The sequence below is a fragment of the Patiria miniata genome, unplaced genomic scaffold, assembly GCF_015706575.1.
Source record: "Patiria miniata isolate m_02_andy unplaced genomic scaffold, ASM1570657v1 HiC_scaffold_6, whole genome shotgun sequence".
In the NCBI taxonomy this organism is placed as follows: domain Eukaryota; kingdom Metazoa; phylum Echinodermata; class Asteroidea; order Valvatida; family Asterinidae; genus Patiria; species Patiria miniata.
The window spans coordinates 8,443,585-8,464,417 of record NW_024037073.1 but is presented as its reverse complement, the minus strand read 5'-3'; the positions used below and the strand labels follow the sequence as shown (position 1 = coordinate 8,464,417).

Genomic DNA, 20,833 nt, shown 5'->3' with positions numbered 1-20,833 from the left:
GATACGAAAAGCCCTGCGCTGTAATTTTTCTTTTGAAATAAATTATTTTGTGCATGCAAAATTTGTTGGGTTTTTGGCACTAGAAAGCACAGGCAGGAAACCAGAATACTTCTATTCCCCTGGATGGGATGCAAGTCCATCGCAGGTTAGTCCTCAGCTATTGCCGGTACCCATTTATACTCCTGGGTGGAGAGGGGCAAGTGGGGGTGAAGTGGCTTGCCAAAGGACACAGCAAACGACCGGCTGGATTCGAACCCCTGACCCTTGATCATGAGTCATGAGCCCTAACCACTATGCTACACTTAGTGGCCAACCACATTATACCAGTAGTCAGCTATGATTTCTATGCTCACATTGTGGTGGTCTTGCCAGCGCCGTTGTGCCCCAAGAAGGAGGTGATTTGCCCCTCGTAGAAGTTGACGCTCAGGTTGTTGACGGCCAGTTTCTTGCCGGTCTTGTAGATCTTGTACAATTTGTTGATGGAAGCGCCAAGCTTCAGGTGGGTGGGTTCTGGCTCAAAGTCAGAGTTGTCTGAAATTCAATTCATGAAAACATTTATTTCCGCTGCGGCGCATATTGCAGCCACTGCCAGAAACACCGGGGCAAACCCCTTCTCTCAGTGATAAGTGTTACTGGGTTCTTTAACATGCATAACACAACACACGGGACCTCTGGCTTTACGTCCCATCCAAAGACGAAGCAATAATGGTGAAGTGTCTTCCTTAAGGACACAAGTGTCAAGACGGGGACTCGAACCCACACTCTGCTGATCAGAAACACCAGAGCTTGAGTCCAGTGCTCTTAACCGCTCGGGAAGGGGGGGGGGTGGTAAGGGGGATATTTGCCCCCCCCCAATATTTTGTAAAGACTGCCCTTTTCCATTCAATTGCCCTTTTTTCATCAGCGTTTAACCCCCCCCCCAATATGTCGAGTGCCCTTATTTTGTATGTATTTTGTTTGAATTTAATTGGGAATTTTGAGGCTGGTATACCTGTTGGCAGATCTTTACCAGATGCCAGTATGTCCTCATCCAGGGCATCGGTAGCATGGGAACCACACCAGTACGATCGTTGGAATGGGAAATAAAAGGGGCGGGGCATGCCGTAGGCACCTGCATAGAATGTACAACACAATAAGACGGGTTGTTGTAAAAGCCAATCAGTATAAAACTGGTTCAAAAGGAATTTGACATCACTATAAAACATGAAACAGCTATCACTTTTGTTCAGCTCTTCTAAACTTTTACGGAGAGTGCTTGCTAAAGCCCAGACACACATTCACGGTTTGGAGCTACGGATCTCCACGGTTTGAAATTTGTGATAAACCACGGGAGTACCGTGGTTATTTGTCCACTTCCTTGGGTATTCGTGGAGGGGCTATGGAAGTTTTAAACTGTTTCAAACTTCAGTGGTGAATCATCATGAAAATCAATCCGTAGTGCAACCGTGGGACATCGGCAGGATAACCGTACTAATTCGTAGTGTTATTCGTGGCTATTCGCACATATTCTTGGAGATTCGTAGATCATTCGTGGTGTAAATCTCTACGAATTTGCTACAAATGTTCTACGGATATGCTAGGATTCTGCTAAGGTTGTACTACGAATGTGGTTGCTTTATTGCTTGGTCATCCGCGGCCTGATCGCAGACAACCGAGGCGTTAACGTCATTATTCTCAGTAATACCGTCGATATTCTTCAACAATCTGCCTAAATTCTTGACAAACCGTGGTGTATTTGTAGAGAAACCTTAGGACAGTCGTGGTTATCTGTCCTGAAACCGTAGTGCATTCTTAGAAAGTCGATATCTCAACGAATCTCGACGGTTCATCGTGATCGATTGATTCTTGGTAAACCGTGGATATTCGTAGCTCCAACCGTGAATCTGTGACTGGGGCTTGAGACATCACATTCAGACTCGCATTCACAATAAGCCTCTGTACTGATGACGTCACGCTTTGTTTACATTTGTGCTTTCTCATAGGAGCCTGGTGGGGATGACAGTTTCGTAGCCCCATTGAAAAAAAAACAATTTGAAAGCATTTTGATTACGAAAGGCTTTTCTTTTAATCCAAGAACGTACCTGGGAAGACCCCCTCAATGTACCATGTCAGCAGCATATAGATGAAGGAATCGACCCACATCATCGCCAAGACTTGCAGGAAGGTCATGGATTCACTGGAGGATTTAGGCATCTCGTTAATATTCCACCACTGTATGCCGGTTGATTGGGTCTCAAAGAGACTCAAGAACTGGGAGCTGTAGCCGAACGCCATGGTGTTCGACAGGCACTGCGAGAAAATTCAGCCATGTTAAGTTGCTATTAGTGATACCACGGATTTGTTAACATCACAAGCCTTGGGCTCAGCTAACAGACCTGGGCCGATTTCACGAAACTCTTTTTATCTTGCGACTCCTTTAGGACTTAAGACGAGTCCCCGCTCTACGATCGATCTTAGCTAAGACGAACCCTAAGACCCGGGGCTCAGCCGGGTCAGCCACCACAGACCCTGCTCATGTAGCAGAGTCACTGGTGGAAATACATCACACACATGCGTTGTTCATTCTAAGAAACGGACAAATATGGCGGCCGGACAGCGGCAAAGTGGACCCAAAAATCATTTTTATTTGAAGTCTAAATGTAATTTATTCAGACCTCATTGCGACTTTTAATAGCGGCTATAATTTGAGCCCAACTTTGTTACTTTTTGCGATTGACGGAAAAGCAGTCAATCTCAAAATAAGGCTCTGTCCAAAAAGGGCGTTTTGTCGCTGATAAAAGTTTCATGAAATCAACTACTAGTCGGATTAAGAAAGATCATTGGAATGTTTGGCACCATCCTACTTACCAGGAAGAACTTTGCCACAAGAGGTAATTGGGAATCCCAGGCGTAGGCCATGCTGTAAGGGACGTACGTCAGGAAGAATATCACGGCGCCGCACGCCGCCGACAGGTTGGCTTTGGAGAAGAAGGTACTGATCAGGAAGCACAGGGTGACGGTGGAGACACTGAATGATACCATCATCAAGAGAAGGATGGAGGTGTCAGTGTTTATCGTGATATTGCCGACCTGGAAAACAAAACAGAAAGACAATTGCACCAATAGGCCTTTTGACACTATCATCTCACCTACCTGCAGTGGCACCCCCAGGTTGTCAATTTTTTTTTTTTGGGGGGGGGGTAATTTTTATTTTTTAGTCCCATGATTTTACCTTGGTGATATGTGTGTGGCCTATTTTTGAGTAGTATAATAGGGGTGTAAAGCCCGGTTAATACTTCACGCGAAAGCTTGTGCGAAGCGAAATTCATGTTGTCAACAATGGTGTACGCGCTTCGAATGTATTGTTGACGTCACAAAGTACGCTTCACTTTTGCTTTCGCGTGAAGTATGAACCGGGCTTTAGTGGCACGCCTCCAACGCCAAAATAGTTAGTCCCCCCCCCCCCCAAAAAAAAAAATTCTAATTTTTTTTCTGCGGCCAAACGTTTTTGGCAACAATTTTTGAAATTTTTTTTGAGCCCCCCCTCCCAAGCCAAATCCTGGGTGCGCCACTGCCAACCTGAGTTGAAATCACCGCATAAGCAGAATCGAGTTTAATTGGTTCCCATCATGCCTTGTGCGATCTTCACCCCTAGAATTGTGTAATTAAAATGTGCCACTATTTGGCACATTTCAATTAGGACTGCAGTCGATGTATCTCACGTGCGACGTAGATGGCTATAAACATTTGGAAGTTTTTTTGTAGAATCAATCCTTTCATGCATGAGATTTCAACGTCGCGTTATTACGCAAGCATTTATATTAAATGTACGTACCTCTGTCGTCCCTTTACAACACAAGATACAATTTTTTTTGGCAAAAAAGGAGGCTTCCACAATCCATATTGTACAGGCAACGCGCAGTTTTGAAGAAAAAAATGTTTGTACGTGAAGAAACGTGCAGGAGATAACGCGTGAGCGAATACAGGGTGTGCACTCTTCAAAATACACATGCAGCATGCTCGGAGTAGCCAGTCAGCATCGTTAACATATTCCTCATGGCCAGGGGCAAGTGAAGAAATGTGCACGTCCCCACGGAGTCGAGGCTGAGGCATACTGTTCACACTAACACCGGAGTGTACACTGGCCAGCTGTAGATTTTAACCCAGGTAGCCTTGTGGGGCACTAGTCAAAATTCACAAACATGTTTATGCACAACAAATCAATCACATCCAGACAGACAGACAGTCGGACCGACTGACCAACAAGATAGCCTACCTTCAGAACCAGGACCAGCAAGCAGCTACTGACGAACATGACCACGAAGCTGTTGATGAACCAGGCCACCCAGTGCACCCCGTTGCCCATACCCATGACCTTCATCATCTCCTTGAGACGCAACTCCTTCTCCAGGACGACGCCTTTGATGGTCATGGCTACCGAGAAGACCCAGGCCAAGACCATGAAGAGCGGCAGCGCGACCCCCAGGGTATTGATGAAGCTGGGACAGTACAGGAAACAGTCACAGAGGGTGTTAGACATGAATGGGGAGGGGGGGGGGGCAGATCCATGATTACCAAAAAGGGGGGGGGGATTGACCTTTGAGGGCCAAATTCCATTGGCAAAATGATAAATATGATCAAAGCAGGGAGGCCTTACAGAGTTTGTGTATATTTATTTGTATGTTATGAAAGTTTTGGCGTGGTACAATCAGCAAACAGTTTACAAATCCAGCAGCTAATCTTTCCAGGGTACTAATTCCCGAATTGAATTCGTGATCCTAGAATTTTGTTTTATCGGAATATACAGCATTCACTGAGCTGAAATTCATCAGGTTAGTTGTTCAGCATCCATCCGTAGATTATGAACACTTTTGTTGCTTCAAACAAAAAAATGCACAAATGACAAATGATACATTCTACCTTTAATGTTTCATTATCGTGGAACTGTCTCATTTTGAAGTTTCGAAATTCCCGCAGTGTATTAGCGTAACTTATTATGGTGGGTGAAGTTCAAAACTGAATGTAAAGAAAGGTGCTTAATTGAACCTGTTTGGTGAGATTGATAGCTGAACACAAACACGAAACAGCCAGCGGCAAATTAAAGAGCATTTTATCAAAACTTTTATCAATGCTTCACCGTTGAAACAAAATCACAGGACTATAGAGGGCGCTGGATAATGAGACATCTCTGTTTCATGTGCGTGCGCATATGTGCACGTGCGGGGTAGCTCTTTTCAAGGCGCAATTGTACATCGACTGATGAAAAAAGGGTGTTCGGTTCATATGCTTAAGGTGTAATAATTGTACATCTTGACAAATCTGTTCAAGTATCCCACTCACAAGTCACTTGAGTAGCACGGGTACGGGAACTCTTGGATGTACACGCCGGCGCCGGAATCTTTCTTTCCGAGGGACGCCTTGATGATACCTTGCTCAAGCATGTCTTGAAGAAACACAAAGCCGCCCATGATGTACTGTCCATACTGGAAGACATTACTCATGGGTGTCGGGTACCAAAAGCTGAAACATCCACATCCAAAAAACTTACCAATAAGCAAATCTTCAAATCAATCACAACGGAAAACTAACTAGGTTATCTTTTTTTGACCAAAGTTGAACAAAGAAATTGACCAGAGCGGGGTTTGAACCTGCAACCTCCGGACAACCGGAGCTATCCAGCCCTATGTTGGCGGTCCCCCAATTCGGGCAATTCACAATGCAGTGCGCATCAAGAGTTTGCCATGGAGAGTCCATTGTGCAGGTTTTAAGGTCGACAAAACACTGCCCATTTGAATGAGTGTCAGTAGACAACTTGAGTTAGTATGTTATAGACTGGGGCATAGCGTTCTGCCGCCTTACAAAATAAAAAACATATTGATAAAAAGAAAAAAGGCAAACATATACTTGAATCATACGCTCACGAAACTACTGACCAGAAAAACTAACAATTTCAAATGTCCCCCGCATTGCAAATTTGCCGACCATCTTCCACAATGCAACTGGGAAAAATGAACTTTCTGTGGCAAACTCTTGGTGGTGCACTGCATTGTGAATCGCCCAAATTTGCCAATGTCTTTGTTAAAGACAAGCAAATTTTGGAAAGCAACTTCAAAGGAAGTTCATGAAATAGATCCCTTTCATATTTAACCAAAGACTACTTGATGACAGGGAAGATGAATTACTAATTCTTAAAAAAGTTAGTAGTTCTGATTTAAATTTTGATGTCTCTCTTTTTTAAAAATTAATTATATCATTTTTTTTTTTACTTTTATGTCATCCAAAAATTAATGAAATGAATTTGTTGGCCTTACCTCTGTTTGTCTTTTTCTGTGCTTCGTACCATACTGCTGTCCATGCGCAGTTGATAAATCACATGGGGTGGAATTGTGTCATTGGAAGTGGACTTGTTAAAGCCTTCAAACACAGCACCTAGATGGAAAGAACAATCATTGCTATACACAAAAGCGCAAAGGGTGTATGGGTGTACAAGCATTACATTCACTGTGTGGACTTCCGAACATAAGAGGTCCACATAAACCAGGTAGCAGCAACGTTGTGTGGACTTGCCCACGTCCACACAGTGTTTCCCCCTCTCTGAAAAACAGGTTTAGAGGCATTTTAGGGTTAGGACTATCGGTGGCAAAATGAAGAGAAACACTAAAGGGAATCATAGTAAAAAATTAGGTTGAAAGAGTTTTCACAGTGTGAGTAAAAAGAGTTTTTTTCACAGGTTTTTCATACATCCCAAGAACAGCAAGACAAAGAAAGAACAACAGAACTTTCGTTGTTAGTTGAGAACAGTACTCGAATGTTAGTCTGTGTGCTAAGTCGATAGGAGAGTGTTATCGTATCAGAACATAGCACTCACTCAAATATTACTACACGCGCTGCACACGCACAGTGCATTTAGGCCTACATGTATTGTGTGTGTGTGGAGCACAGTACATGTGCGCGCGCGCGTCCATTTGTATCGCACGCACCAGGATTTCGCGTTATAAAACAAATACGCTACTCTTGACTAGGGCAACGGGTTACAATTCACCAATCACCATAACTTTTACATGAATGTAATGAGAAAGTATTAGACTCCAACAAGCCGCTTGATCCAAATGACAACAACAAATGCTTTGGGAGTTATAGCAGGTTTTCTTGCGCAAAGTAGCGCAAAACGTGCGTTTTTTTCACACCTTGCCACTGACTTTTACCGAAAACTTGTTGACTTTAAAGCTATAGTCCATCATTTGTAATTTGTGCATTTTGTTCGTTTGAAGCAACAAAAGGGTTCAAAATCTAATGAAGGATACTGAACAACTAACCTGATGAAGTTTCAGCTCAGCTTCAGCTGTACATTCCGAGAAAAACAGCATTCTAAGATCTCAATTTCAAATCAAAAGTTACTGAATCATGTTTTGAATTGTTTGAATTGCAGCTATACGCGACGTAGCGCACTGATCCGACGAATTATAACAACCGCGCGCGTGTGTGCGTCGTTCCAATACTTGTGCGCGCTGCACTGAATAACAAAACGAACTACTAATTAAAATTTTCCTACGGTGCTTCTTAAGAATCACCGTTGGAAATGCCTTCTTTCGTTGATTACTTCAAAATGACAGCTTCCCAGAAAAAATAATTTCACAGGGAGTTTAGTTCCCTTACTATCTTTCAACTAAGTTTGTTTTTCAACAATAATTACGCCAGTTACTTTTCGGATGGCTGCAAATGATGGACTATAGCTTTAACTGTAACAAAGCGAATGAGTGCTATGTTCAGTTATGTTACAGGAACAACAGTAAACACAATGCCTTGTCCTGAGACCCATATGTGTGAGTGCATTCACAAGTTGTTCCCCAGTTGATCGACAAGTTGATCGCCAGCGAAGCAGGTGTTTGCTTGCGAAGCAGGCGAGGCAACGCCTCGGCAAATCATAATATTAGCATCACTCCGAAATTTCTTGACAAAAGTGTTCACATATGTCCCAGGTTGAAAGGTTGGGAAAATAACGTAACATTTCAAGAAGTATACCTCCCCAGAATGTACGGTTTCCTTGTAATTTGCTAGCAGCTTCTTGGAATTCTTCTTGGGTGTCGAATCCACGAACCTTATCAAGATTCACACACTGTTAAGGGGAACAAATGAAAACAAATATGAGAAAATAGGAGATACTTCTTACTGCTAATTTAATGCTTGATGGGTGAGGCGCACCCAAGGGGGGGGGGGGGGAGGGGGCTTGGGCTTGAGCCCTCCCCCAAGAGGTGTCAATTTTTTTTTACTCCCACAATTTGTACTTGGTGATATGAATATGGCCTATTTCGAGTAGTATGATAAGGTTGTAAGTGGCGCCACCAATGTCAAATGCCAAAAAAAAAAACCAATTTTTTTTCTGTGGCCAAATATTTTGGGTAAGATTTTTGAAAAATAATTAACTTCTTACAAATTGTGAGCCCCCCCCCCAAGTCAAATCCTGGGTGTGTCACTGTGATGTGTAGCTAACAAGGTAAATACAAATATGCTGAAGACATTTTGATGTCAGAATATTTTGTAATACTTTAAAATATGACATACATTAGGTATTAATAATTTGGTATTAGATAATTCTAACCAGATGTAATATTCGATCCAACAGGCCCAGCCCAATGCACACATGGGAGCAATGGCCCTGCAAGTTAAAGAGGTTGTGGAATGCTCGAAGACATTTCCGTCATTTTTCGGGTATATGTAGCCTAAGGTGTGATGAAATAAAAACGACTATTGTTTCTGTCATAAAATGAGTACAAAAGGTACTTTTGAGAGCTGTTTTTCAAGTCCTGTCATGCCTGTTTCGACCTGAACGTGCAATTTGTGTAAAAGTCGTCGTTGCGGGCAGCAAACATAACACAGTAAATCGTGACGTAATAAACAGGACTCCCGATGCAGAGTAGCATAAACGAGTCCTGTTTATTGCGTCACGTTTTACTGTGTTTTGTTTGCTGCCCGCAACGACGACTTTTACACAAATTGCACGTTCGGGTCGAAACAGGACCTGAAAAATAGCTCTCAAAAGTACCCTTTGTACTCATTTCATGACAGAAACAATAGTCTTTTTTAATTCATCACACCTTAGGCTACATATACCCAAAAAATGACGGAAATGTTTTCGAGCATTCCACAACCTCTTTAAACTTGCATGCATGCATGTCAGACTTTTGTGTATGCATGTTAGACATTAATCGCAGATGTGATTGGTCAGAAATTTATGGGGCACGTCTTGACAGATCAGTCTATTAATTTCTTTAGATGTGGTGCTACTTTTGCTGTTTATTTCTGCGTTTCTCAGTTTTCTTTTCCAGATGTTGGATGCTTAGAATCATCTGCCAGATGATTCTAAGCCTCCGATGTAGACATCACATTGTAAATGCAGGTAGCCTCTTCATCATAATTACAATAATAACGTGGTGCTTTTATAGTGTTTTATACAAAAGGTCTCAAAAGCACTTCACAATTAGTATCCCTGTTCATCAGGCCATGAGAAAACTTTTTTGCAGCAGCTCAAGATCAGTGCATTCTGGTCTCTACCTTCACATGTACCCATTTTATATACTCCTGGATGGAGAAAGGCAATCGTAGTAAAGTGTCTTGCCCAAGAACACAAGCAACATGTTCTCTGTCCGGGTACCACAGCATGTGAGTCGAACACCATAACCATATTGGACTACAGAGTTCCTTTGAGGTTGACCCTGATTTGTAAACAAAAGATTCTATTATCCACCATTCGGTTGAGATTGTTGAATTTATCTTTTAAGATCTTCACAAACCAAAATACTCACTCTGAAAATTTCTAGGGTTGTGTTGGTGAATTCATCGATGGCATCAATGGCAGCTAGCCAAGAGTCAGTGACGTTGTTTTCTTTCTTGTTGTTCTCCGCGTTGAGGAGGATTTCCTTCAGCCAGAGGTAGTCGGGAGTTGAGTTGGTTTGCAGCAGTTTCTCCAACTCTGTGATCAACTCTGGGTTTTCCTGAAACTCCTGTGCAGTTTAAACATTTTGTTTAATTGCATTAAATATTTTATTTACTTGATGCTTTCGGTCGCGAGTGTGGTGACGCCTTCTCGGCCTCTCGTGGCAAGTTATGGTGACAAACGAGGATCTAGAATGACGCATAGGAGATCGCTGGACTTTTTTTGTCTGAAACGGTATCTGAGCGCAAGGCAAGCTGGTGCAGTCACGGGGTGCAATGCGTTGGTCTTGCAGCTGCAGTGATCGTGGCGCTCCTGGCACTCGCAAGGAGAGGACGGGCTGACCTCATGCTAGTTGGGTGGACAACTTGATGACGTGGAGTGGTCTCTCAGTTAATGAACTATAGTCGTGTTCCCTAACGTGGCGCACTTCGAAGCTTACCCAAATTTCCTCGTGTAGTGTTGCCAAACCTCTTTGTTGACAAACCTCAAATTCATGCAGTGAAATACTGGTACTTTTACCTTATTAATGCTTGCTGTTTAACCTCTGTGAACAATTTCGGTTTCATAAAATTTAAGCCGAAATTAAAAAACGGTGGCGTCCAGAAATTGGGCACAATTTGGCGGAGTGTTCCCTAACGTGGCGCACTTAAATAAATCTCGGAAAATTCCAGATTAACATTTAAGAATTTCTGTAAACTTGATAAATTCTGATAAATCATTATTATCTCTACTTACATACCCAGCCAGATGTTTGTCACAAAATTATTTTCTTATTTTTCGGGGCATTTTCAAAGGGTTCACTTTGCACTTAAAAATAAAATCGGAAAATCACGCCAAAATAAATTTTTCTTTTAACTTTGTAGCGGGTAAATAAACTCACGATTTATGAACGGGAGTGTTTATAATTTGATGAAATTTCACTTTCTGTGAAATTTCAGTTAAAACTTTTGCTCTAGCTAGGCGCTACAGGCGAAAAATCAAAGTGCGCCACGTTAGGGGCCGCGCCACGTTAGGGTACATCAACAATAAAGGCTGCTGCACTGCAGAGAACCCAAATTCAACACCGCCTATTTGCAGAAGCGGGCGCCTGCAGGCCAAAAGGCTCTCGGCGATATGAAGATGATGACGAGAGGTGTTTGTTGATGGAATTCTGAGCATTTCGGATGCAATCGGACCGACAGTGGCGCTATTTTGCCATGTTGTGGGAGATCCTTACTCACAATGACCACTTTTCCAGTTTTGGAAATATCATGTGTTTTAGAAGTTGTCTTCCTTGGGTGAACATTTCTTCAAAAAGTCATTGGTCAACACACCAAAAATTGAAAGGAATATGAAAGACGACATGTTGATCATCATTTTTCTGTGCAGCCTGAACACCCGAGAGGATTTTTCATGTTGTCTATGGGAATGTACTTACTTGGTTGCACCCATAGAGTACTTCACAGCAAAATGATGGCCATGAACAAGAAGACAAGAAGGAAACAACACTAATTAGTTGCAAAGCCTGTCTGGATTAATCAATTGGACTTTTTTTTTGACAAACTTAAGTTGGAAATTGCAAGTGGCAAATGTACTTACGTTTACTATGTCTAGGGCTGGATTTGTTTCAATGAAGTTTCGGAGCAACGGTGAGTACTGTTGCCATTTCATGCAAAGGTCCCGGAACATTCGTAACGAGGCAAACGGTTGTTCGGCCTGCAATATAGGGGAGAGAATGATCTTAATGGAATTTGTGTACGTACACCATCCACATATTGAAACATACATGAGTGCCCCTGCTTCTATGCTACAAACACTAAGGTGTGTTACTCGTTTCATACAAGATTGACAAGTAGTTAAAAGCAAAAGTTGTTGGACAATTTGTCATCGGCACCGCGAACTGACACTCAGCTGCGTGTGAGTGTGCTGCACGCACGTATTTACAGAACCGGGTTATTTTGGGTTTAACTCACATCCTCTACCAGGGGTGTGAGTGATCACTGATAAAAATAGCTGAAAACAGCTGAAAACAGCTGAAAAAGGTGTAAAAAAGCTGAACTTTGGAAATCTCCAATACTTTTGTACACAGCAAGTGAGGGAAAAAAGCTGAAATCCAAAACAAAAAAAGCTGAAATCAGCTTTAAAGCTGAGATTTCACACCCCTGCTCTACAGTACGGCACTTTTAGAGTGCACCTCATACATTTACAGTTTCACAAATTGACACTGATCCTAATTTTACTAATTAAAAAGCGTGAAAATGAAAATTTCCTATTTCGCGTCAGTGTTGTTGTGCACACGCATACCGGGTGTCAGTTCGTGAAACCGAAATTGATTATTACATGGTTTTCACAAACTGACACCCACTTGCGCGTGAGTGTCAGTTCGTGGTGCCGATGCTGGATTATTTAGATGTCCGTATGCTTGAATTAGTGCATGCAAGGACATTATTCAGCTGCTATATTGCAATGATGGAGAAATGTTTCTTGGGGATACAAACATACATCCTCTGTGGTGCATATCCAAGTCGTTATAGCGACAAGCAGCTCCCTTATCCCCATCTACTTCTGTTGAATATGCAATTTCACACAAAACATGGGCATACAAAAGGGAAATCGTGAAGGCGACGATACAGTAATAACGTTCACTTCTTCACAGTTAAAACGTAGTGCAGTTGTGCAAGAAGTCCATTTTACTACAGGATCACCAAAGCTGAGTTGCAAGGTTACAAACAATTGGCTCCGTGATGAACCTACCTCCTTCATGATCCGTTTGGTTGCCTGGGTGTCTGGGGTGTACAAAATGTACCCTTGTACCATCGGCTTCAGTCTGTCCCAGAGGATGCCCCCAACTTCTGTAGATGTAATCTGTTGCACCCATTCACAGTCCTCTGCAAAAACGAATGATAAAGCACACAAAACATGTTGGTGATTCCATTTGCTGAAAAATTGAAACACGTTAGAGAGAAGACAAGAAAATACCATGCAAATTTGACGCAGTTATAATTCGGCAAAGACTAATTGCATCCGTGGCCGCCTCTTCCTCAGATTGTACGTAGCCCTTGGGTCGCCGCCATCACCTGCTCTCTGTCAATCGCTGCTAAAGGTAGAGTGTTTCGTTTGCAGCTATCCAAAAAGTAACCGACCAATTATTGTTGAAAACTTACTTTGTTTTAAAGAGTAATGGCACTAAACTCCCTGTGAAATTATTTTTTCCGGCATGCCGTCATTTTGAAGAAAACAATAAAAGAAGGTTCATTCCAAAGATGCGTCAAGTGACACATTTGAGAAGCAATTGACGCCCTTGGCTGTGCCCAATATAACAAATACATGATCATCAACTTAATGTCTGAATAGCATATTTTTTTATTCAAATATTCAAAGAATATCAACGATATAATTTTATAAGCTGCTTTGCCAAATGCAGCATCTTTGTTGAAAGCCACTTTTGCGCATAATTTTGGAGCTGCTATGAGGAAAATTAGCTCAAATTTATTTCTTCTTTAAAAATGGTAAAAATATCACCCATTCCGTTACCTGTTCTTTACACCATTTGACCAGTTTTGGACTAGCGCAGGTGCACACAATACGTGATATCCCACAGGGAGTGTGCTATGACTTTGTACGTACGGTACGTACAGTGTGAAACGCTTGTATCATTGGTACCAACACTATTTTCACCATGTTTTGACACATGAGGGGAGCAGCGAACTAGCAGTCGATCAGCTGTTTCAAGCACTCGACATGCAATGGATTTGACGTTGAACTGTCATAATTGTTGTGTTTACTGCTGTTTGTTTTCCTGATTTTTACATCAAAATCCAAAGAATCCAAGACAGAGATATAACAAAACAATTGTTGACTGCTGTGATGTGGGATATGACGTTTTGAACACCCTCAGAGCGCATTATAGCACCCTCGGCTTCGCCTGGGGTGCTATTCGCCCCTCGGGTGTTCAAAACATCATATCCCACACCACAGCAGTCAACAATTGTTAAATATTGTACATTTCCTTCAAGTCGTACCTGGAGGCCCCTGCAAATCGTCCGTGGAATCATTTTTGCTCCTCCAGGCAGTTTTAGCCATGGGTTTCTGAACTCCGGACTTTTTCAAGTCCCCAAACTGTCCAAAGCCTGAGTTGGCTGTAGAATCCATGTTGATGAGGCTGGGATCGATCAGTTCCCCCACGCTGCCACAGATGAGGTCGTTGGAGTCGTTCTTGACAGCGATCTGATTGATGTCATTCATCAGGTCGTTGAAGCTGTCTAGTTCTGAAATCTGATATATGAGTTTTTTTCAAATAAAGTGAAGTTACTTTTATAGGTATACTCTCTGAGCTATTTTTTTGAGTTTCACCTTCAAATGGAGATTTCTCTTTTAAATAAGCCATTTGCGAGTTAAATTTGAATAATTCTGGAACGTTGACTTTATCCAATGCTTTGCACGTTTTAACTTTGCATTCTCCCGACCATAGAGACCGTTACTATATATCACGTGATTCGGGGCAAGCCTCAAGCCCCTGTCACACTGTCACGATGTAGCCTCCTGATCACGACAAGACAGTGCTGAGACACAAGACTCGAACGACACTGTGAAACTCGGAACGACATCTGAACTTTATCAAAGCGACTTCTTCAGAGCCTTAGTTTTAACAGTTGAAACATATCGTGATGGTCGGCAAAAACATCCACAACGGATCAGAGTCTGTTCTCTGTCTGTACTCAAACGGTTGTGTCATAACGAAGTTGTAACAAAGTCGTTACGAAATTGCAATAGTATTTGCGAGATCGGCAGTGGTCATACTAGTCTATGTAATAGACCATGGCGAAAGCCGTGGTCTATGATTCGCTGATTAATTAGGCAAGGCCCCGCCTCTTGACTTCCTAGATTTTGACCAATCAGCAGGCGCTTTCTATAGGTCTATCGGGTCTTCAATCATTCACCCGTTGCGCGTCATAGACATGGATTTTAATTTTTAAAAAATGTCACGGCGCGCGGCGCTCGGTATCATGTTACGCGAATGAGCTCCCGGCTGTTGTTGTATTACAAAACACTGCCTTCGAATTGACCAATCACAGCGTTAGTCCTGATTTTGGGATGAACTGACGTCACGATTTAGTAAAGTCGACTCCGATTGGCTGGCGTGCAGCTTGCATAAATCTTCATGCTTTGATCAGACGTTAGACAGGAGATGGCTCCGTGGATAACAGGTGATACTCAGACTATGGTCGCACATGCTCGGCCAAATTTTTTTAGCGGACTTTGAAACGACCATTACGACGTAAAATTCCGAAGATGACGTCACACTGTCGTTTCGGCATCAGTTCTCGGTCTTTTGAGTGGGTACACAATTGGTTGTGTCAGTACTTTTGTTGGTTATTTCGTAATGAGATTGAGACTCTGTCGTGAAAAAAAATGGATTGAACGGATCCAATTCGTTAAAAAAAAAATGGCAAAAGTTGAGAACATACCTGATGTGCAAGGGACAGCATTAATGTCAGGGAGTTTCTGTACCATTCATCCACATCTGTTCCATTTAGCTGTAACACACAAGAACAGGAAAGATATAATTTCAGTAACAATATCTCATCTAAAACTTACTTATGCTGCAAAAAGAGCTTAATAAGACTTTTACATGCACCAGAAATTTAACATTTGTATAGGCGCATAACAGCAACTGGTCACTCTTAGGCCAAGAAAAAAAAAATAGTCGGTCTCTGGTCAGACCGAAGTTTTGGAATTGATGCGGTGACTCATTTTTTTTTTTTTTAGTGGCTTTTTTTTCTTCTCAAGCTTGAATTGTACAGACAAGGTGGGTATTTTGTGTGTGTGTGTGTCGATCCTCATTATACATTGGTGTCCTCCATAATTTGCCTTGGTGCCCTTTATTATTTGTCTTGGTGCAATTTCCCCATTCCTTGGTGCTCATTGGTCCAAAAATTTGAGGAGGTGCGGCAATAGAGGGCGCTGTTGTAGCTTCCGTGTTAATTTGAAAAAAAAGAAGAAGGTTGACGCGCATGATTAAAATCGACGCACGCGCTGACCAGAGCCCGAGTATTTTTTGTTTTGCCTTAGTGGCAAACTTGGATTAGCCTATGAATCCCCGCTGTATGTTTTCTGCTCATTACCTAGCTACTGAATGAAACATAACCCAACCACTAAATCAAACGTTTGAGGTATTTTTTTTCTTCAAAATAACCACAAAGGAAACTCACTTGATGCATCATATCAAATAACTTTTCCTAAAAAAAGTTGAACAAAGGAATTGACTGGAATTGGAAAAAGGACAGATAGCTCAGTTGGCAGACCACCAGTACGGTAACCCGGAGGTCACAGGTTCAAACCCTGCTCCAGTCAATTTTGTTTGTTTAACTTTTCAATTTTTATGAGGTAGTTTGTACCTGAAATTGGTTTCAAATTTGAAAATTGTATATTTCAATTAAAGAGACATAGGATCATTTGTTATTTGAGCACGTATTTTACAGAATCGGTTCATTTTCGTTTTCACGAACTGACACCCGGCACAGTGCAGCACTTATAGCGCGCGCACTCCGTACATTTTCACTTTGACGAACTGACACTGATCTTAAATTTCACCAGTTTAAACGGTATTCATAAATACCTTAGACAGTTAAGCTATTCCTATTGGTCGAGAGCCTGTCACGTGGCCGGTCTTAAACGGATGATAAAGACATGGCTAGCTGGTCTTAAACACTTTTCCAGTGTCACAATAAAATGTGGACTCCTAAAAATCCTGTGCCTCTTCCGTTTCATTGGTTGAACGTTCACAATCCTCACATAGGCATGCGCAACACTACCAGCGAGTCAGAATTTTATAGTTCTAAATTCAAAACGCAACGCCCCAGGTACGTTCTGCGCGACATCGCGCAGAACATGCTACGCACACGTCAATCTCCATAAAAGGGTTGTTTACATCTTACTCGCCAGCTGTAAGTGAAGCATGAAGTGAACTTGTTAAACAAAATCGGGATTTTTTGAACAAATTATTTGATATTTTTTTAACGAAAAGGTATTTTTGAATGGGAATAAATATGAGCTCGGTCGGTATTTATCACTCTGTATAAGACCGCTTAGAGTCTGGGTGCTGATAATTACCTTCGCCTCCGGCTCGGGTAATTATCAGCACCCAGACTCTAAGCGGTCTTAAACAGAGTGATAAAAACCTCCGGAGCACACATTTATTCCCTTATTTAAGTACATTTTTGTGTAAGCCCACAAGTGTACGGATGGATTTAATTCATGTCAAACCTTTCAAAGCATTTTTCTCCGTCCTCTATTGCCGCAACATGCTTGGGTGTCAGTTCGTGAAAACGAAAATCATTCTACTTTGACTTGCGCGTGAGTGTCAGTTCATGGTGAGGGTGACAAATTTTATGTTGTGGATCTGATTAAACATGCAGCTGACTTAAATACTGCAGTCACTGCAAAGCTTAGAGCATTTATTCACCAAAACAGACCCTCTGATATCTACTTGCGGACTTACCGCATTCCAGAGAGCAGGATAATTGATAACGGCTTGGACTTCGCGGGAAAACTGATCCAATTCAGTGTCGGACATGTTGCAGAGTGTCTCGCTGAGCTCGTCAATCTGGGCGGGGTCTGTGGTGGTGACGTAGTCCTCCAAAAGGGTGGTGTTGCAGACGGTGTCTCGCATGTTGCGCCCTTCCAGCATCAGTAACAGCTGAGAGGGAAATGAGAAGCAGTGCAGGAAATCAATGCAAACGTTTAAGCTCTGTGAATGCTGTATATTCTGAGAAAACAATAGGATCTCGGTTTCAATTCAAAAGTTGCCAAGTCGTGTTTTGAATTGCGCCCGAAATCTGCATTCAGGACACGTTCATTCAGCCGATTGCAGCTATACGTGATGTCACACACTGAACTGATGAATAACAAGCAACCGCGTGCACGTGTGAGTCAACTCAACGCTTGTGCGCATCCATTCACAGATTCTCCAAATTACAAACCAACCACTAACGGAAATTTCCAAAATGCGTCACTTGACTCATCTTTGGAAATGGCCCTCTTCTATTGTTTCTTCAAAATGATGCATGCCAGAAAGAATAATTTCACAGAGAGTTTAGTGCCATTACTATCTTTAAACCAAGTAAGCTTTTCGACAATATTTTTGTCAAGATAATTTTTGGAGAGCTTCAAATTATCTACTCTTCCTTTAAGTTTTCAATGTGGATCCATCAAGTTGGAAAAAATGTTGCAACCGGACGCCACTTTGTTCTATCATCTCAATAAAGGTCAGTCATTGTAAAAAATGATAATAATGAATCTGGGACTAAGAAACATTTCCAAATTTGTTAGGAAATCCTTAGAAAATTTTCTTGACTCTCCACAGACTTTGTACACAACCTCTGAAGTGGCTTCAGGTTGCAACATTTTTCCATCAAGTTTAAAAACAATTATGATGGCAAAGCGAATATACATACCATTTTAGGATTGTCAATGGAATCGGCCACCAGCTCTGCATCCTCCTCTGACACCCCCAACTGCTCTTGCATGTAGTCAATCAATGCAGTCTTATTTTTCAGCAGATCATCCACTGGTAAACCTGGTTCATAGAACAGTCACAGACAGGAAATAACACTACAAAATGGATTTAACACAGTCCTCCATGAAAAATGATTACTATCATCATGGGCGTCGCCAGGATTTTTTCTAGAGGGGGCAAAACATATTTTTCCAAAAAAAATTCTTGTATTTCTGAACAAATTCTCGATTTCTCAGTTTAAGACGGGGGCAGGGACATTTTGCCCCCCTCCCCAACTCCTTAAATTTGCACCACTATGACTTCGCGCCTATTTTTCTTTTCTTTTGTTCTCTTTTTTTTTCTTCCTTTTTTTTTTCCTTTTCCGGGGGAAGGGGGGGGGGTGGGTGGGGGGGGCAAGCATCCCCCTTGCCCCCCCCCTCGCGACGCTTATGACTATCATATCAGACTACAAGTATAACTACGAAAACATACGTAGAAGTGTTACATTTAGTGGAAGTTTGCAGGGATGCCATAATTATGCCACAGAAAATCACTCTTATAAGTTTGTTTTGTTCTGAAAAGAATTTGAGGGAAACCAAATTAAAGTTTTGGTCTGTATGCTTTGCCGGTATTACACACCTGTGTTCCGACACCCCTATGTCCCGACACCCCTATGTTCCGACATTGTCGGGATGTCAGAACATAGAGCAGCCACCTGCTTTGCCTATCATTTGCCCATCATCAGTCTTCTGACGACAGGCAGAGCATACCATCTGAAAGTTGAGTATTCTATGGTTCTCTCCACCACACCCATAAAAATAGACGCTTGCTTTTACATTGTGTAATCGCAAGTTTCCAAACATATTTCGATTAGATTTCTCTAAAAGTTATATTTATAACTGGGGATTACTATAAGTTCATGCAAGATCCTACAACAGAGAACTTTGCTAGCTGATGTGATGCATACCGTTGTACTGTTGGATTCCAATGCCCATCCGTAGGAAACCACTGATGCCTGGAATGTTAGGAATGCCTGGTAGCTGCATAAATTCATAAAACAAAACCGAGTCGATCATGACATGATGATACAATATGACAATACAACATAATTTCCCACTTTTTAGCTAAGGATGTTATCAATGGATTTTGCAAATATGGGACAATACAATACAATCAGGATCGAGGATTTAATCCTGTGAATCCCTCTTTGTATTCGGGTTTTTGCCCAAGCCCGCACCAGGATTTCAGCTCTCTATTATTTCAAGATTTGATCTACTTGGGGAGTTTAGAACCAGACGAATGCCCGTCCTTTTTTTCCCTTTGCAAACGTGCATGTGCATTGAGACCTACTATTATATTTTGGTCATTGGCGATTCAGCCACGGACCTCCATGGTTTCGATTAGCATTCTTAAACTTGGTTCCTGTCTCAATGCAAGTGCTTGTTAACAAGGAACCATTGACTACAAGCTTTGCTTCTCAAATGGAACCCTCTTCAGTATCACAATTACATCACAATTAGTTATTAAGATTTCTTAATAGTATATTTTTCTTTGCATCTATTTTGTAAAATATACTTAGTAAAATGTATTTAATTTTGTAATTATTGTTTTGATACTGTGGACATGAAAAAAACCTGAATCTGAAACCTGAACACTAGCAAGGAACACTTGACTGAATCGCTTATTAGAGTTGCCTAAATCAGTGGCCTAAATGCACCTATATTTTCAATAAATATAATATCCAGTATATTTTGTTATGTCTGGTAATAAAACAATATTTTCTTTTTTTTATCACTGAAATTGATGCATAAATTTGTGCCATGTCGTTTGTAAGGATTAAGGCATGCACAAATAGGTACAGTGAAAATCCCTTACTGTGATAAAAAAAAAAATTGTACAGGATGAAAAATGACCTATTTTTACATAATTGGCATTTTCTCAGCAACCCGAAGTGCTATTTTCATGATTCTTTCTAGCTTGAGTAACTCCAGCTGACATGTTCCATATTCATTCACATGTGAATGAATATGAAACATGTCAGCTGGAGTTACTCAAGCTAGATTCTTAATAAAAGAAAAAGCTCTCCACCAATCTCTTTTTTTTTATAAGTCAAATGTTTTTGGGTTGCATTTTTTTTTGGGTCACCCTGTATAGTCAAGATATGTACGACAAAGGAATCCGGATGACTTACATTGATGAGTTTGTCCATGTCGATCTGATCGGCCATCATCTGGCTCAAGCTGGCCAGGTCCGCATCGGTCAGGTTGCATAACTCCCTCTGCATGGCGTCCAGTGTGGTCTGGTTGTCCACACCAAAGAGCTTCTGCAGTTGCTCCTTGTCACAGGATGCATCCTGGAACGTCTGGGGGTTCATCAGGGAGAGGATCTTGGAGGCGGGGAGACCAATGAGAGGTTAAGGGTCACAAAGAGAATTGTAAGGAACT

The 20,833-nt window shown here is 41.7% G+C and overlaps 1 protein-coding gene across 1 annotated transcript in view; it reads right to left on the bottom strand.

The window, feature by feature from the left end:
- The window catches only part of LOC119742801 (phospholipid-transporting ATPase ABCA1-like), an 89,590-nt gene that overhangs the window by 58,261 nt on the left and 10,496 nt on the right, over positions 1-20,833 (bottom strand). Inside the window, exons 6-22 of the mRNA XM_038218976.1 lie at positions 20,581-20,775; positions 19,357-19,429; positions 18,349-18,470; positions 17,394-17,591; positions 15,361-15,429; positions 13,915-14,167; positions 12,647-12,780; positions 11,492-11,608; positions 9,783-9,980; positions 8,002-8,095; positions 6,291-6,408; positions 5,320-5,499; positions 4,256-4,478; positions 2,848-3,069; positions 2,082-2,289; positions 992-1,111; positions 354-531 (exon numbers count right to left, since the gene is read on the bottom strand). Coding sequence (XP_038074904.1) covers positions 354-531; positions 992-1,111; positions 2,082-2,289; positions 2,848-3,069; positions 4,256-4,478; positions 5,320-5,499; positions 6,291-6,408; positions 8,002-8,095; positions 9,783-9,980; positions 11,492-11,608; positions 12,647-12,780; positions 13,915-14,167; positions 15,361-15,429; positions 17,394-17,591; positions 18,349-18,470; positions 19,357-19,429; positions 20,581-20,775 — 2,702 coding nt within the window. The remainder of the gene's footprint in view (positions 1-353; positions 532-991; positions 1,112-2,081; positions 2,290-2,847; positions 3,070-4,255; positions 4,479-5,319; positions 5,500-6,290; positions 6,409-8,001; positions 8,096-9,782; positions 9,981-11,491; positions 11,609-12,646; positions 12,781-13,914; positions 14,168-15,360; positions 15,430-17,393; positions 17,592-18,348; positions 18,471-19,356; positions 19,430-20,580; positions 20,776-20,833) is intronic.